The following is an 18,602-nucleotide window of genomic DNA, read 5'->3' as shown; positions in this document are numbered from 1 at the left end:
GCCCACAACAAAAGGCCACCCTGGAATGTGCAGTTTTTTGCGCTATTGGGGGTCTGGGGACCCAGAACCGGTCAGTATCTGGTGTGACCACCATTTGCCTCATGCAGTGCAACACATCGTCGCATGGAGTCTATCAGATTGTCAATTGTGGCCTGTGGAATGTTGGTCCACTCCACTTCAATGGCTGTGCGAGGTTGTTGGATATTCGTGGGAACTGGTACACGCTGTCGTATACGCCGGTCAAGCACATCCCGAACATGCTCAATGGGTGACATGTCCGGTGAGTATGCTGGCCATGCAAGGTGGTTATATTGTGTATCTGGAATGAATTTTAGGTCTCTACGTCCATCCCATGGGGAATGGGGGCAGTAACAAAGGTGTTGCGTTTATATTTTTGTTGAGTGTATGAACCCATTCCTGTGTGCCAAAAGTTGTGCTAACACACACACTAATAGAGAGGGTGTATTCGCGCTGCCCGATGGTCCTGCCCAGCCGCAGCTTTCCCGCACGAATCCCTTCGTTGATGCTAAATGCCGCAGCTACAGTCGTGAGGGAAACACAGGCAGCAGCATGAACTATTATCCAGCTCCTACTCCCCAAACCACACATTTGGACTGATTTGTGACCACTGTTTGGGAGGGATGGTTATATTGTGTATCTGGAATGAATTTTAGGTCTCTACGTCCATCCCATGGGGAATGGGAGCAGTAACAAAGGTGTTGCGTTTATATTTTTGTTGAGTGTATAAACATATATAAATAAAACCATGTTTTTTTGCACAATTTTATATTGTTGTTAATAACAAATTAATTAAAGCAACAAAACAACCTGAAGATCCGGTTGGGAGCCGAAAGAGCCGGTTCTCTAAAAAGAGCCGGAAATCCCATCACTACGTTATACATCAGCATCGTTGTTTGTGAGCAAATCAAAGTCTGCTGCTTGTTTAATTACTTTAGTTTTTCAATGACACAGTGTGTGTGTGTGTGTGTGTGTGTGTGTGTGTGTGTGTGTGTGTGTGTGAGAAAGAGAGAGTGTTTACAACTGAATACTAATTAAAAACAAGAATTTTTTGACCTTCACTGAGGAGGAGAAACTATTTTTTTTTTCAGAGTCTTTGTCTGAGAGCTACTACAGTAAAACTAAAGGTTTGCAGTGCAAACACTTTATGTAAACTGAATTTGACTTGCAAATTAAAACCAAATAACTTTTTGTATTATTTGCAGTTTCTCCATCTTGTTGCAGCAGAAAGGTAGAGGAAGAACATTATATGTAATATATACATTAGGTGAATGTGCAGTAGTAGCATGCATGCAGAAAGCAGGTGAATTCTGGGAGAGGCTCTCTTCATGCAAAGCTGAGATGGTTGAGCGATTCTTTCTAAAGCTGCACTGAATCACACACAGAGAAATCTTTTAAACATCTTAAGTCTCAAACAGTTTAAATAAGCATTTAAATTTGAGATTTTTTTTTTTTAAATCCAGTTTGAACATGTAAAATACTTACTTTCAGTACAGCTCTGAAAAAACAGAGACAGTAATACATTTATTTATTCAGAACATATGAAGCACATGAGAAAAAAAAGTAGCCATTTGCACCACTTGCAAGAAACATTTCAGCTCATTAAATATCAAATATTTAACTTTATCACATGGGAAGTAACAGACATGAAACATATCAAATTATAAGAGCATAAACATCAAAATGTTGGAAACATGTTGAAGGTAAATGTATTTCATATTTCTCACCTTTATATTTTCTCCTCCAGATGAAGATTCCAGAGAAGCAGACAGTCAGGAGGAGCAGGATTCCCATAATCTGGACAACAAAACCAGCAGGGAAGACTGAAGAACCTGAAACCAACACATTTACATTCTGTAGTTCATCTCACTGTTAGACCAACATTCATTAAGACCACAACAGTCCTAACCAAACTGTATTACAGTTTGATGTTTAGCAGTTACACTGAGCCAGTCATAAACAACAGATGAATGAACACAGTATCACAGCAGGTTCGATTCTTCCATGTTATAAACAGATCACATAAAACCAGAAAAAAAAATCAGGGTCACAAAAACCACATTAAAATTAAAGTTTGTAGTTTTTACCTCCAAGTGATGATGATGAAAGACGAAGATCAGTGTAATCTGAGCTGTGTGTGATCCTCAGGCCTGCTTCTGTTTATTTTTTCTTTATTTGCTCTTGTGTGATTGCCGAGGGCTCCCTTTGCTCTCTGTTTATTGTCTGATCTTTATTTTCACCTGTGCTGCGTTAGTGGATCCTTCAGACCTGTGTTTTAGTTCTTGTTAGTGTTGTAGTCACAGAGTGTTATTGGTCCTTGAAGGGTCCCTGTTTCTGTCCCTGTGTTAAGTTCACTCAGTGTTTCATCCGTTTAGTTTTACGTCAGCATTGTCTCGTCACAATCGTGTTTCCCATTCTCTGATTACCTCATGTGCATACAGTCTCCTATCCCTTCAGTTTTTGTTTTAGTGTCTGTTTGTCTTCACTTGTGTGATTTCTCTGAGTGTATTTTAGATTTACCAGTTTTGTTTTGTTTTTGTTTTGTTTTTTTACCTTTTTTAGGTTTTTGTTGAAAGTTTTGAATCAGCAGTTTAACTTTGTACTAAAGCCCAAAAATTAAAGTTTTTTTTTTGTTGTTGTTGTTTTTCACTCCTACATCCTCCATTATTGAGATCAAGTACTGAATGATTAGTCCTGTTGCTCCCTAATCTCTATCAAACACCTGGTTTGTTTTAAGCATGTGTGAAAAGGGCTTCTTCCAGTTTCCTCCTTTTACGTGGAGCCAAATGGAAAACCCAAATAAGATCAAATAAAGGTGTATTTATAAAAGTTTTACTCACTTCTTTTTCCAATTTTACCCTCATTGGTCCTGATCGCTGCTTTACCCAGTTTGGTGACGATGTCCTCGTTCACACCAGAGAGCTGAAACACACATCTGTATCTGTGCCAGTCTTCAGGTTTGACTGATGAGACATCCAGGTCAACACTCATCTGGAAGGTCCCATCATGGTTGGAGAGGATCTCTCCTATGTTCACACCTTCATGAAGCTCCACTCCATCTTTTTTCCAGATCATCTCAGCTCTGTTAGGATAGAAACCTGTAGCATAGCAGCTGATGGCAGAGGAGGAAGACTTCTGGAGGAGAGACACTGATGGAAGCTCTGAGGGATTGTAAAAAAAAAAAAAAAATCACCGTTCATAACAGCATACTGAGTTTACCATTTTCATTTGATGTATTTTGAATGTTTTAGACACACAAATTAACATAAATGCCATTTAAAGAATAATTAAGAAAATGGTGGAATTACAAGAAGTACAGAACTGAGTGAAGGGAGTGCTGTAAAAAGCTGCAGCGATGGTGATTAGAAAAGTTAAATAAACAGAAATTGGGAAAAATGAAAAGTGTAAATGTGATAAAGTGGTAATAAATGTATGAGAAGATCAGGATGTGGCCTGTTAATTAAAAGTATTACAATAAATCAGGTCATGTGATTTTACCTGTCCTCATCAGAGAGCTCCTCCCATAGTTCACGTACTTCTTCAGCCACTCAGGACAAAGGTTGGAGTGATAGTTCTTCAGATCACCTGAAAGAGATCTGTCACTGTCCCACTTGTGTTTGGTGATTACAGCCTGCATTACTGGAGCGATCCATGTCTCTGTCTTCAGGTCAAATGATAGGAAGTCTTCTCCATCATAGCCATACTGATGATACCCGTTAACTTCAGCCGTTTCATCGTCCCATTCACAGCCGTACATCAGCTGGTTAATGTGAACACCTGAAACCAAGAGGGGCAGGAAATAGTTGATATTTGCCCACAGATGAGGGAGTTAGGTTGAAGAGCTTCAATAAAAACTACATAAATACACATAATCAGCTTTTTAAATTTGGCTGGTTAAGCTTCCATTAAGGGCGCTAACAAGCTAGCTTGTGTCTGTAATAGAGGTGGATGCCTCGAGACCACTTTTACGTGGTCTTGGTCTTGTCTTGGTCTCGACGGACTTTGGTCTTGTCTTGGTCTTGCTGTCTCTGTCTTGCTGTCTCAGATTGACATAGTGATTGTGGACCCATGGCACACAAACCAACGTTCGATAATGTGTCGTGCACAAAAGCATCAGCCCTAAGAGCTGTGCTTAGAGAGTGCTTTGTAGTGAATCAGAAGAGTCGACTCCCATTGAGCGAGAGCCGGCTCCTCGCTTAATTTCCTTTCGCTGCTCAGCTCTCACACAGTGGCTCAGCTATGCTCCATCCATCCATATTGTGGCCAATCACATGCGAGGAAATAGGATAATATCATTATGTGAAAAACAAGAGAGGGTGAGAGACGTGACAGTGTAAAGACTTTTTTGTCTCAGTCTCGTCTCGTCTTTGTCTTTGTCTTTGTCTTGGTCTCTGTCAGAGATTTATAGTTAACAAACAGTCAGGTGAATAAACAACACTGAGACACTTGTTACTGATAACATGCGGCATGGGTGAATCTCAGACAGAGAGACACACCGAACTGCAGTATTCGTTTATTTTTATAGGTTACATCGTCAATATGCAAATATAATCACATTTCCTGTTACGCAGGTCCTGATGCTGTCAGTGTGTAAGCTGTGTGTGTGTGTGTGTCACAAAGTGTGTGTGCTACAAGTCAATTTCTAAGAATAGTATAATGCAAGTCAACTTCTGCGGATGTGTATTTCTGTACTGGTCTCTTGCGGTAAATGTCTACAGTCACAGGGTCAGCTTCCTGTTTCTACAGAAAGCTGTCTGGTGAAATATGTGAACATAAGTTTAACATAACATGTGAAGCATAATCAAATAAAACATTAAAAACTCCCTGACAGTCTCGATACCCTCTGGTCTTGGTATTGTCTTGGTCTTGGTTTAGGCGGGCTTGACTACAAGTCTAGTCTGTAACAACAAAGGTCTTTAAAACCTGGAGAGATTTTATTCAGTGTCAGCAGCTGGGTTAATAAAAAGCTTCATTTTAAGAGTAAAAAAGTGAAACAGAAACAAACCTCCAGTTTGGTTGAATCGCTGCTTCAAAGTGTCGATGTTGCCTTTAAAGACCTGCTGGGTGTTCATGAGCCTGTTAGTCTGGCGGGACAAATACTCTGGATCATCTTCTGCAGCTTTCTCCATCCACTGCTGCTTAAACTCTGCTTTCTCTGTGTTGCTGTCATAGTGAATCATCTGAACATCATCAACCAAACCAACAGCTACAAACTCTGGAAAGTTTGAGACTCCAGAGGAAGAAGTGTAGAAATATTTCAGAGAGCGAGTCACTGTAAGAAAAAATTACTGTTTCAGCTTTTAGACTCAACAAAAACAGCGCATGCAGTTCATATTTCATCTAATCATCCTATTATCATTCTAACAGCGCTGAGTTAAGGGCAGTTTTTATAAACAAAACAAAAACTATGGCACAGTCCAACACAAAGGTTTTTTTTACTATGTTTGAGACTAATACCGATGTAATTATGAATCAAATAATCAACAACTCATTATTGTCTCTTTTCAAATGTTGTAAAATTAGAAAATATCAGATTGTATTTTTGTTCAACTTTATTTTGAGAGTCTAAATTGATGTGATTAATAAAAGATGATGAGTAATGGATCATGTTACACTGTTAGTGATGTTGCCGACACACCCTGAACTGTGCAGGAATCAGGAAGTCCTTTGGTGTCACTGATACGTTGATGTGATTAAAACTCACAAACCTTTTTGGTGTTTGTGACTTGAAAGTGATGCTAATCAAGCTTCCTGAAGCATTTCCCCAGAACTAGCAGAGATATTAATGGCTTTTATTTAAACATGGGCAAACGCACCTATTAATAGCCTTTTTAAAAATAATCTTAAATATGTCCTTCTTAGCAAAACAAAGTTTAAAAAACTTTACTGTAAGTGATACAAATTTCTAACTCACGTCCCACAGTGCCGTGTATTTCCAGGAGAAACAGAAAAATAAACAGTTTCATGGTGACCTCTCGATAATCTAACAGCTAATATCTTATTATCTATGTGGGTCTGCATGGAGACCCAAAGCTGAGGTCAAAGCTGCATCATCAGCCAATGAAAACCATCCTCAGTGCCAACGTCACTAATATCTGGGTTAAAATAAACCACTGATGTTATCCGCAGAACTGAAAGTAAAGTCTGCAAAATGTGATGAAATAAGGAGGCGGGGAGAGAGGCCGGGTGCTTCTGCCTTTGCTTCCACACAGAAGTATGTTTAGTTTATGAGTCATGCTGCTCAGACTTTTTGTAGTTTAAAGTTTCTGTTGTTTCTATTGTGTCTGTGTTGTTCGGCTCCCTTTAGAGTGAAAACATTCCCAAATAAAATGTCACCAGAGGACAAACACAGTGTTTTATTGACACTACAAGGACTAAAACTGTGGTGAAGTGCTTCCCTCAGTGGTTCAAAAGGAAAACAGGTTATACATACACACTGACCGGACACTTTATTAGGTACACCTGTTAAACAGCTCATTAACACAAATTTCTAATCAGCCAATCACAAAGCAGCAATCTGATGCATTCAGTTGTGTAGACACGGTTGAAACGTCCTGCTGAAGTTCAAACATGGCATCCAGCTTCTTCCACTTATCTGGGTTCAGGTCACGGGGGCAGCAGCCTGAGCAGAGAAGCCCAGACTTTTCTCATCCCGACACAATTACCCCCAAAAAACTGTGCATTCATTCTGCGGCGGTTAATTTCCAGATAAAATTTCATTAGCAAAATCTGTTTCTTTATTCTATTTGCAGTTTAATTTTCTCTTTCACAACACAGCTTAGTGTAGTTATTTTTGCTTTGAGTATGTAAAGTTTATGAAGACTAACATAATTACAGTAGTAGGTTAATGCCACTGTTATTTCACATAAAGAGCAAAATAAGTAAATAAGAGGAAAAGTTGGTCCAACAAGCCCCTAAATCAAAATTATGGGAGCAAGACTTCATGTAGTAGACTGGGGGGGTTCTAGGTTCAGACTTTTAGGGGAGCTCAGCCCCCAATCATAACGCCACGCATTATGATTGGGGGCTGAGCATTTTAACACCTTGTCGTTAATATTAGGAGAAAATGCTACTTGCAAATGTCATCAACATTTTCACATTTTCAAACCTCAATTCTATTTGATACACATTAAAACGTTACTTTCAAAAGCAGCCTAATTAGTTGGATGACGTATTGTAATGTTTAAAAATGAATCAGAGTGAATAATCAGTGATTTTAATCTCATCCACCTGTTTTAGGGCGGAGCCTTTAGTTACCCAACCCAAGCGAAGACTTGTTAAAGAAGTTAAAGAACTACTTGTGGCAAAGCAGAAAAGATAAGAAACAGCATTTCAGTCTCTTAACCACACAGAGGCTTCCACCAAATCATCAAGTACTTTAAGTGGCGTTATTCAGTACAGACACTGGAAAATCACGCTGCCACTCCACAGACCAGTACGTGAAGCAAACTGGTAATAGAGTTGTTTCGTATGAATATTTCTGAATTCATCGAACCCTCCCTTTATCATGCAAACACAGCACAGGGCATCATGTACTCCAGTTTTATGAGTGGAGAACAGATTTGTAGCCCATCACATTGTTGTAGTGGCAGCCATCCTGTTCAGCCATGTTTGGAGTGAATCCTGTAAAATGCTGCTATTCAAACCAATATCCCCTGTTCAGAATGTCTACTGGCATGTTTTACGTGTGCTACTGGAAAACAAAGTCTCCATGAAATACATGAAAAACTAATTTTGTTTTTCAGCTGCCTTCGCTGTCTGCTCCCTCAGTCTTCCTGTTCTTATACAACCTCTCTGTCCTCTCTCTCTGCATCATCCTCACTCAACTAGGAACTAGAAAATAACAAAAATATCATCTTAGAACAATTAAGATAAGATTATTATTATTATGATAAGGGCAGGTTTATGATCCATAATTGATAACAGTATAACACACTGCTTTATACTGAAGCTACAACTTTATGCTGTTCGGTGAATTTGACCACATGTCCACTCTGTTTCTTTTTGCTCTCTGCTGTCTTCATCCTGCTCTCTCAAAAGTTAAATGTTACAGTGAATAAAAGATGTAAACTCATCCATATAAGTTTATAGTGATATTCAAACTGAATACAGACGGATGCTGGACACTGACAGGTAACATTTTGACCTGCTGTCACTTGGATCTGGAGCTGAAGCCCAATTCATCCAGAATTGGAACAGAAATCTTTAACAAACTAAAATTATAAAGTACATCATCTCCTTGGCTGAAAGTAGTGATGCACCCACCTTTACATACCCAGTAATTCAATATTTGTGGTGTCAGGTTGGAACATGACTCATATTCACAAAGTTTCTGTTCACTCATGTTATTATACTCTCCTCTCCACACTCTGAATACTCGACATTATGCACGACCACAATGTAAAACTTTTATTTAGATGTTCAAGTATAGAAACAGTGCAGTAGTCTAACAACACAAAGACTCTTTCCCCTGATTCTGTAGATCAAAACACAGCTGACCTGAAACATCCAACATAAAACAATCTTTACAATAAACACCACATGAGGCACGCGCGCGCGCGCACACACACACACACACACACACACACACACACTGTAAACCTGATTTTTGGCAGCTGCATTGACCATCTAACAGAACAAACAGTAATAAAATATACACATACATTTCTGTGTAGTATATATGATACAGTTACCATTAAAGTCATGACTGTTCATCAATGTCACATGTAACAGGGTTTGAACAAAACATAGAAATAGCAATAATAGAGTACAGCTTTTCTTTGCAATACCTTATTTATAGCTTTCATCAGCGTATTCATATTTTTATTAAAGATGAAACAAATTATTTATTACAACTTTTATAAATCTTAAACTCAGTATTTCAAGACACCTCATTTTGATGCTCATTAAAAAAACTGTGATTGTAAAGTGACTGTAAATGATCTGACCTGCAGTTAGTTCAAAGCACAGCAAATCACAGAACTGATATTTTCAACTTATTGACCTTAAATCACAATATCTCCAAAGGTGCAGTGGTTAGCATTCTGACCTTGTCAGTAAAAGGTTGATGGTTCAATTCCAGCTGAAAACACAAATACCGTTTGAGGTTGTGTCAGAAAAGTCATCCAGAGTTAAACTAAAATCAAACATGCAGAACTAACTGCTGTAGCAAAGCAGCATTAAAACTGCATAATGTTAATACACACTCAGACCCAACACTGAGGAAAATAAACACATAATTCCTACAGATGTCGTTTTTCTTCTCCAGGACCATCTTTACTTATTATTGCATAAAAAAGACCTACAGTATAACATTATACTTAAAAAATTTAAATTGTTTTTTATGTTTTTTTCAGTGTTTTTATTTATGTAGTTTTATTTTTATGTGTTTATGTTATTGTTATGGTCTAATTATTGTTAATATTATTATAATTGTTGTTGTTGTTATTAATGAATTAATTATTTTATTTTTTTCATTTTTATTCTGTTCTTAATGTTAAGCACTTTGGTCAGGACTTGCTGTTTTAAAGCACTTTATAAATAAAGTTAGTTTGGCTAAAAAGTATTTTTTCTCACAGAAAATAGTAATTCTCTTTTTTTCCTGTGACATAAAAGTAAAAATTTGGTTCCTTCGTGTATGTTTCAGTCACAAGTTGTAAATGGACTGATTCTTATATAGCACTTTTCTACTCTCCCAGAGTACTCAGAGCGCTCTATACAACAAGGCACATTCACCCAATCACACCGATTCTCACAAGCACTTTATCTGTACTTAGTGCTTTTCTAACTACAGTCACACACATTCATACTCCGATGGATGCATCAGAGAGCAACTTGGGGTTAGTATCTTGCCCAAGGATACTTGGCATGCAGACCGGAAGAGCCTGGGATCGAACCACCAACCTTCCGATCAGTAGGTGACCTGCTCTACGTCCTGAGCTACAGCCACCCCGTGCCCCAGGGCGGTTGTGTCAGGACAGTTGTGTCCTGTCTGGAATAGAAAATGTCCATTACAGTAGAAATGTTTTCTCAGGAGTTCAGTGATGCAGAATCCTCATCAAGTGAAGTTAGTCCAAGTGTTCAAACTGTCTCCTGTTCAAAGAAAGATTCAGCTTTCATTAATGAGGAACGAATGAAAAATTCTTCATGCATCAGCAAATGCAGTCAGTGTGAAAAATTAAGGGTTTCTTTAAATGCATTCAGGACAACACAAAGATGACTGTATGTGGTACATGTGATGTGTTCAGAGACGTCACTTACCTTTGTTCCAGATTTCACTCTTTGTCAGAATTACTCTAAAGAAAAAAAAACATTCAGGTCAAAAGCTCATCATGATAGAAGAGCTGTCACACACACTGGGCCACGACCATCTCCACACAAACTTTCCTCGTCTATCATGTCACTAGTGATACAGTTTAACTAGTTACTTGTGCCTCAGTAAAATCTGTTAGATGGCCTCGTTATTCATCATATATGAGGTTTTAGTGGAAGCGACTGATTCTTACCCAGATAAGAAAGAGCATAAAAATGTCTAGTTTGTTATATCTAGATCTTTGCGAGTGGTTGCCATGTTCAGCATGTATGTTGCTCCCTCTGAGGATGTTGTTTTGTTTAGATAAGAGCATTTAAAATCCAAAAACAATCGACTGTAGGAGAAGAAACGTGTGATATGATGGTGATGGAATCTACAGCTGGTGAGTCAGACCAGCTGAACAGTTCAGAAATGTTTTTAATAATTCGAAATGCATCAAAGTATAAAACTCCATGAGTAAAAACATGCAGTACCACACAAAGATTAAGACTGTGTGTCATAGAGAGCCTGTACTTACTTGTCATCAGCTCAGTTTTGATGGTTATGTCTGAAGAAGGTTTTGAATCTGAGGAGGAAAAATACAAAATGATTATGTTCAACTAAAAAAATAATATGATCTGTTGATGTTGATGATAGTGTTTAATACAAACAGCATGAACACAAACGCAGGCACGAGGAGAAAGTTTTCTCAGTTGCAGGAGTGTTTATCGTTCTGTTTCTGTCACTTGAATATTTAACTTTTTAAAATATGTGAGCACTGTTTCATTTTGTAGGTCAGAAAATTTTGCAGTGCTTATAAAACATATTTATGTGAGCACTACAGAAATCTCAGTTAGTGAACATGGAGAAAAGTTTATTGGGCAACATCCAGGAAGAAGAAGAAGAAGAAGAATGAGGATGTGTGGTGGTGAAAAATGACAGAGAGCAGAATAAATGAAGATCCTGAGGAGTTCAGGGAAACGTTGAAGCTAAGAGACGGATGAGCATTTGTGGCCAAACAGATTAAAGTAACAGGACGTGCAGTGATACACAGATTTAGTTTGTTACTGTAGAATATTACTGAACACACTGAACAGAGACAGGGCCGTCTATGTTTCCAAGGTACCTGTTTTTAGTACTGATGCTTTAATTGCTTTGTTCTGTTTAGTGCTGTGTAACTATAAACTATTATAACTGACTATGAACACATGGTTTGAATATCTAACCTTCTACTTTCATATTTAGAAAATGTAAAAATAAAGCCACTACATTACAATTTTTATGAGGATGCAAACAAATCCTCCAATCCAAGCACAAACAGACACACCTGAAGGGCTCCTTTCAGCATCATCTTCAGGTGAAGTCTTCATGTCTACAAAAATCAGACCAGACAGACAAAATCAAAACATAAAAACTTCAGCAACCGGCTGAGCTGCTCTGTGGTGATGCTGTTGTTAATTTCCAACATCTGCCTTGTTTCCATGCATTTAATTTTAGTCTCTAATTCACATTCAGTGAAACAGATTTTTATGTGAACAGATTTTAGCTCAAAATGTCTACATGAGAAATTTTACTTACAAGGTTTAGAAGGTTTAGCTGTAAATAAAAGAAAGAATCACATGTCAGTGATCATAGCTGTAAATACAGGAACACTGATCCCTACACCACTAACTCAAACTGGATTACAAAGCTCTCTATGTTACTTTACCTTTTACTTTATTTACTATTGGTTATCACTATGATAATACTGTTACAGTCTCATCACTCTGGGGCTTTAAACATCATTGCTGTACCAGGACCTGAAGCTTGTTTTAATGTGCAACCTGGAAAAACACTAAAAATACTGAAATCATCACTTTGGTTCACTCACCAGTTTTCTTTTTGTAAATAATGAATCCGATTAGTGCAACGACAGCAAGAACAAGAGCAGCAGTGACTATGGGTACGCTGATGGGGACGGCAGTGGGGCTGGAGCTGGGGCTGATCGTGATGCTGGGCACTTCTGTCGAGGCTAAAAACAAACAAACGGAAAAAAAGAACGAAGAAGAACAGTAAACAACAGATTTATTAATTTTAAATATTGTTTTGCAAAAAAAAAAACACTAAAATTTTTGTTCAATGATTAACAAAAAATGTTGAATGAAAATAAAGATAAAGACAAAACTGAAATTTGTGTCCTTAGTGTCTTTAACTTCTTTGACTTATACTAATACTAAACTAATATTATATTAAATCCAAACATTTAAAGTGTCAGTGCTACAACTGCAAACCATGATTGATTAGTTTATTATATATAAAAATTATTTGTGTTTGTGGGTTTTTTTCTGTTTTAGACTGTTTATATATCATGAGTTCATACAAGAGGTCCATTGTGGGCTATAAAATGAGTAAAATTAGATTTTGAAAATAAAGTCAATATTTTATGACACCCATCAGCTCAAACACAAAACAACACATCTTCATCATTTCTGATAATTTTCTTACCTTCATTTGTCCTGATGGCTGTTTTATCCAGTGTGGTGGTGACGTTTTCATTGATACCAGAGAACTGAAACACACAGTCGTACCTCCTCCAGCCTTCAGCTGGAACAGATCTCAGATCCAGGTTAACACTCATCTGGAAGGTCCCATCATTGTTGGTGAGGATCTCTCCTATCTCCACACCCTCATGAGTCTCCTCTCCATCTTTCCTCCACATCATCTCAGCTCTGTCAGGATAGAAACCTGTAGCGTGGCAGCTGATGGCAGAGGAGGAAGACTTCTGGAGGAGAGACACTGAGGGAAGAACTGGAAAGTAAAGCGAAACACAGGTCACTGTTTCTGTATTAACAGCATGCTAACACATATTAATGTACCATTAATGTAGTACCATGTGAAGGAAAAATAAAGAAATAAGGAAAATATTTGAAGGGAGCGGGAAACACATTGTAAAAGGCTGAAGGGATGGTTTTGAAATTTAACGGATAAATTACATTTTGATTATTGTTTAAAAAAAACACACGAGATTAGCAGACAGAGGAAGAGAGAAAATACACTGAACTTAACTGTGTTGGTCATAAAATAGTTGTATTACTTAATAAAAATGAGGTAAATTATCACACTAAGTCTGGTCATGTGATACCTGTTCTCATTAAAGAGCTCCTCCCATAGTTCAGATACTTCTTCAGCCACTCAGGACAAATCTGAGTGTAATAGTTCTTCACACTGGTTATAAAAGCGTTGTTACTGTCCCACTTGTGTTTGGTCACCACAGCCTGTCGTTTTGGAGCGACCCACGTCTCTGTCTGCAGGTCAAATATTATGAAGTCTTCTCCATCATAACCAAACTGCTCATATCCGTCCACCTCATTCGTCACATCGTCCCATTCGCAGCCGTACATCCGCTGGACAATGTGAACACCTGAAAGAAGAACAGAGAAGAAGACGACAGAACCTGAGTGAGATCCAGCATCGTCTCATATAAACACAGAGACACAAGTCAACAGAGACTAAAACACCTGACCTGATTCAACACAGCTTCCACAGAAGGAGGGTTTCAGGACAGAGAAGCCTGTTCAGCAGTGAGTTGCTACAACTGGTTTCAATAAGCATAATAATAAATATCCTTAAAGACAAGCTATGTAAGATGGGAGCTCAGTACAAATACTGTTTTCAAAATGTTAAATGAAAGAGAGAAAAACGTCATTTGACTTCACAATTCTTCATTTCTTCTTACTCTTTCGGTCACTCTCTTTTTCTTTTTTTTCTTTTTTTTTTTGGCCAGGCCCCGCCAGGTAGCCACCGGGTGCGAGCTGGTATATACCTGAGTGCCCAGCCCCGGACACCAAGAACCACCAATGCACCGACCCCTGAGGGCATCAATCACCGGCAGGGAGTGTGGTGAGGGGAGATAGGCCTTGGAGGGCCTGGGAGTTCCCAGAGAGGTGGAGTCTAAGACCCGACCTGACATATAGACACAGACAAACAGGCACACACAGACACAAACATGCATTCCCACCCTCATGCACACATATACAAACACTCAGCACTCACCCACGGTCACTCTCTTTAAGGGTCGCCACAGCAGATCCTCCTTCTCTACATCCATGAACTTCCTCCAAGGTCTTTCTCTTCTCAGCTCCACATTCAACATCCAAACCATCTCAGTCTTGCCACTTGGTCACTCCCAATAAAATCATCCTCAGCTCTGTTACCTCCAACTCGGTGCCTTCATCTCCACACCATGCATCGCAGCAGGTCTCAATACCCTCTTGTAAACCTTCCCTTTAACTCTTGCTTGTACCACAGATCACACCCTGCACTTCTGTTGTGCACTGCCTGGTACTTTGGATGGCTGACCTAGTTATTTAAATTAATAATCATCACTATTTCTGCTTCTTGCATCCTCTCTGTAATACTGTTACACTGTCATTCACACATTTACTCTGTGTTGCTTCTACTGATTTTCATTTCTCTTCTCACCAGTGTATAACCCCATCCCTTCCACCTGCTCCCTGCTCTCACTAGAGATCACAATACCTTCTGGAAACATCAAATGGAGACTTCAGTCTGACCTCATCTGTTAACCTGTCCATCCCATCCATCTACAGCTGTGGCCAAACGTTTAGAGAATGAGAAGTGTTGTTTGCTTATTTACAAAGTTTGCTGTTTCAGTGATAGTTGTATAGTCATAGTCCATGGAGACTTCAGTCTGACCTCATCTGTTAACCTGCCCATCCCCATTACAAACATGAGGGGGCTCAGAGCAGATCCATGATGTAATCCCACCCCCACCTTGAACCCAACTGTCACTCCAACCACACACACCACTGTCCAGATACATGTCCTGCACCACCCTCACATACTTCTCTGTCATCCTTGAGTTTCTCATGCAGCACTACAGTTCACCTTTTGACAACTTATCATGTGCTATCTTTGCAACACCTTCTGACCTCCTCTAAACTTTTCCATCAACACTGAAAGAAACATCACGTCTGTGATGCTCTTTCTCAGCATGAAGCCATACTGCCGCTTCCCAGTTCCCCAGACGTTAAAAGTCTGGTTAAAAAGTCCACTGCTGTCTCTCCTAAACATCCCCATAACTCCACAGGTATGATCTGGACAAACTGCCTTTTCACTCTTCATCCTCTTACAGCTGCCCTCACGTCTTCTTTACTCATCCTCTGCACTTCCTGATTCACTAGCTGCCCTCCATCTGCCCTTTACATTCATCGTGAGTCATCCTGTATTTAAATCTTTAATCTGAATGAAGTATTTTTAAAGTGTATGTATGCAAATCTGTTTATGACTAAAATAAATGCTGAAAACATTAACAGCAAATATCAGTAAAAAATACAATAAAACATAAACAAACCTCCAGTTTGGTTGAAGTGCTGCTTTGCGATTTCAATGTTGGCTTTGAACACCTGCTGGGCACTTACAAAGCCCCCAGTCTCTCTCTCCCAGTACTGCTCATCTATATTTCTGTTCATCCAGTCCTGTTTGGGCACAGTTCTCATGGTGTTGCTGTCAAACTGAACCATCTGAACTTCATCAACCATCCCAACAACCACGAACTCTGGGAAGTTTGGGACTTGAGAGGAAGCAGTGTAGAAATACTTCAGAGAGTGCTTCACTGGAAGAAATGTTTAATGTTGTGAGACACGGCTTTAAAAATCACAGTATTTTCAAAATTTAAAACAATATAGTGTCTCCTCTATAAATACAAAAATAGATTTATGAATCAATGTTTTATCTTTTCTGATCATCTTATATTAGAAACCTTTACAATTCGTTTTGTAAAAACTGGTGTTTGTGGGTCATTTTGATTTAATTATATTTTCATTTTGCATCAGTAATGATTTACAGTCCTTATTATGGCATTAACCCGACCATAGGCTGCCAATGAATTCATTTTTTAGTATTGTGCAGATTACAACTGTTTCTTTCCCTTTTTGCTAATATTACACTCCTATACCTTACACCATAAAACATTATGAGCAGCTTAAATTTTTCTTCTTCTACAATTGGAAATTTAATTTCAACAAAAATAATTTGTAAACCAGCACTCATTTAGGTTTTGATGTTTGTAGCTGTTTGTAGGCTTTCTGCAAACAGCTACAAACACCAGGGACCCAAACCAGCCCTCTCACGGCCTGTTTTCCCTCCAACATCTGGAAAGAGGTGACGGAGCATCAGCTGTAGAACCAGCAGGATGCTGGAAGGCTTCTTTGCACAAACTGTGGGACTGATAAATGTACTTTGGCCCCTCCCTTTACAATCCATAAACACACACTTAATCTGATCTAATTTAAGCCCTCTCTGTGAGAGGACTGCTGCTAGCTGAATCAATCTGATTATTTACACTTGAGTTTGCTCAGAGTCTCTGCAGGCTGCTGCTTCATTGCTATTTATCCTTATTTTAGATTTGTTATCGCTGTATTTTATTTGTTTTACTGATCATTGTACTGTAGATGCTGGCGAGAAGCAACATCTTGTTGAAGCCTGTGTATTTCTGTTAAAAAAAACAACAACAACCCTGCGAAATAAAAATAAACCTTGACTGTTGAATATACGCAAGCCGAGAGTCTGTTTACAGTAACACCTGAGCCACCTGAGAGCAACACTATCTCTAAAGAACAGTTTCATTTTTATGAAGCTTACCTGCAGACACAGACGCTGTCCAGTAAAGAAGCAGCATCATAAACGTCCTCATTTTCAATTCAATACTTGCAGTATAAGAAGAAAAAATGAATACAACCGTTTATTGTTTGAATTTTGCCACAAAATGAAACTACAGCCTCTGAGTCCGCACGCGCAGTGACTCCTCTCTGACCAATAGGAATTCAAAGCTGGATGCGCCTCACCAGTAACCAGGCAAAATGAGAGAACCGAGGTTTATTTATTTACTAATTTATTTTGGAAAGTGGAGAATGACAGAAACAAAGAGCTAGTAGCGCCTAATCTGTGATTTTGATCAGAGACCTAAAGTGACGCAGGGATTAAAGACACATACAAATCATGTATATTTGTGTCACAGTTGTTATCACATATTTTCTGCAGTTATTTGTACTTAATCATATTCTTACTAATGCCATTTTAAAAGTAGTTTAAATTATGCTCATGTTTACACAACTATGCAATTAACCTTGAGTTCCCAGAGTAATCCAGATACAATTATTCATCCACCCACAAATTTAGCTTGCAACCTATTCCACCTGATTTGGGACAAGAGATAAGGTACACCCTAACAGGTCTCGCCCAGAGAGAGAGAAAGAGCAAACCATACACTCTCACATCCACACCTATGCTTCATTTAATCACCAGTTAACCTAAAATGCGCGTTTTTGGGATCAAGTCAAAGTGAAAGAAGTGTAAAAGAATTGTTCCACAAACTAGCATCCAACAATAAACCAAAGTAAAAACACGTTTTTACAGGTAAAAGTCTTGCAGTCAAAATCACGCTTAAATAAAAGTCACAAAGCACCAACATAAGTAAAAGATTTATATTTATCATAAATTAAGTTGTAAGAGGTTATTGATTTGTAAGCAGTATTAATACTGCGTTATGTGGTTGAGGTCCATCAAATACAGTTCAGCAGTTTAAAGCTTGGCCAACCACAGGGGTCACCACCTCTGTGTAACCTGAGAGTTTGTGACATGAAAGCCTGCACACTGAAAACATGAGAAGAGGTCAAGATCAGATAATGCTGACTCTTTAACTAGAACATACTCAGAGGTGTAATATGCTTGTAACTGTTGTATTTCATGAGCTTATAATATGATTTAAAGTCTAGAAAAGTCAACAAAGCTGTCAAATATAAAAACCAAAGCAAAAAAGAAAAGATTTTATTTCTAAAATATTGGGATAGACAGACCAGAGAAAAACACGTAGTGATGAAAAACGTATACACTTAATAACTTTGGGTAAGGTTAGACACTAAATGCTGCAATCAGAAAGCAGTCAGAGTAAAGGTGCCCAATATTCAGAGATTATCATATTTAATCTCAGAAAAGCAGCAAAGTAACCAGTTTAACCAGATTACAGAGGTTGTTTTCAGCATTATAACATGACGATGATGAACTAGAGCTTTAACTATGTAGAGAAAACGAGCAGGTTTTTCAAATGAATTCAGAGAATGTGAAATGTCAAAGAACAAATGAACAAAGTGAGTGATCTCATTTAGCTTCCAGCAACATCACATCTTTTAAATTTGAGAGTTTCCTCTTTATCTTTTCATTTGCCAACATATGTAAACTTACAACTTCTGTCATTCTTTAATTTCTCCTGTCTTTAAAGTGGGAAGAAGTATAT

General features: G+C 38.4%; 2 protein-coding genes across 2 annotated transcripts; both read right to left on the bottom strand.

The window, feature by feature from the left end:
* Positions 1 to 2,850: 2,850 nt before the first annotated feature.
* On the bottom strand, positions 2,851 to 5,294 carry LOC308384444 (class I histocompatibility antigen, F10 alpha chain-like; the record flags this gene model as incomplete). The annotated part of the gene is made up of 3 exons (XM_080863011.1): positions 2,851 to 3,179; positions 3,517 to 3,795; positions 5,024 to 5,294. Coding segments are annotated over 3 exons (879 nt in total), but the record flags the coding sequence as incomplete, so codon positions are not given.
* A 4,998-nt stretch (positions 5,295 to 10,292) lies between these two features.
* LOC308384443 (class I histocompatibility antigen, F10 alpha chain-like) lies at positions 10,293 to 17,003 on the bottom strand (the record flags this gene model as incomplete). The annotated part of the gene is made up of 9 exons (XM_080863010.1): positions 10,293 to 10,313; positions 10,708 to 10,895; positions 11,637 to 11,681; positions 11,888 to 11,905; positions 12,180 to 12,320; positions 12,794 to 13,096; positions 13,431 to 13,709; positions 15,663 to 15,923; positions 16,952 to 17,003. The coding sequence occupies 9 exons, from the start codon at positions 17,001 to 17,003 to the stop codon at positions 10,293 to 10,295; spliced, it is 1,308 nt and encodes a 435-aa protein (XP_080719136.1).
* Positions 17,004 to 18,602: the final 1,599 nt, after the last annotated feature.

This window comes from Rhamphochromis sp. 'chilingali' (genome assembly GCF_963969265.1).
Source record: "Rhamphochromis sp. 'chilingali' genome assembly, chromosome: 17".
In the NCBI taxonomy this organism is placed as follows: Eukaryota; Metazoa; Chordata; class Actinopteri; order Cichliformes; family Cichlidae; genus Rhamphochromis; species Rhamphochromis sp. 'chilingali'.
Note: the sequence above shows the minus strand (reverse complement) of the source record. Positions and strands in the feature narration are given on the sequence as shown.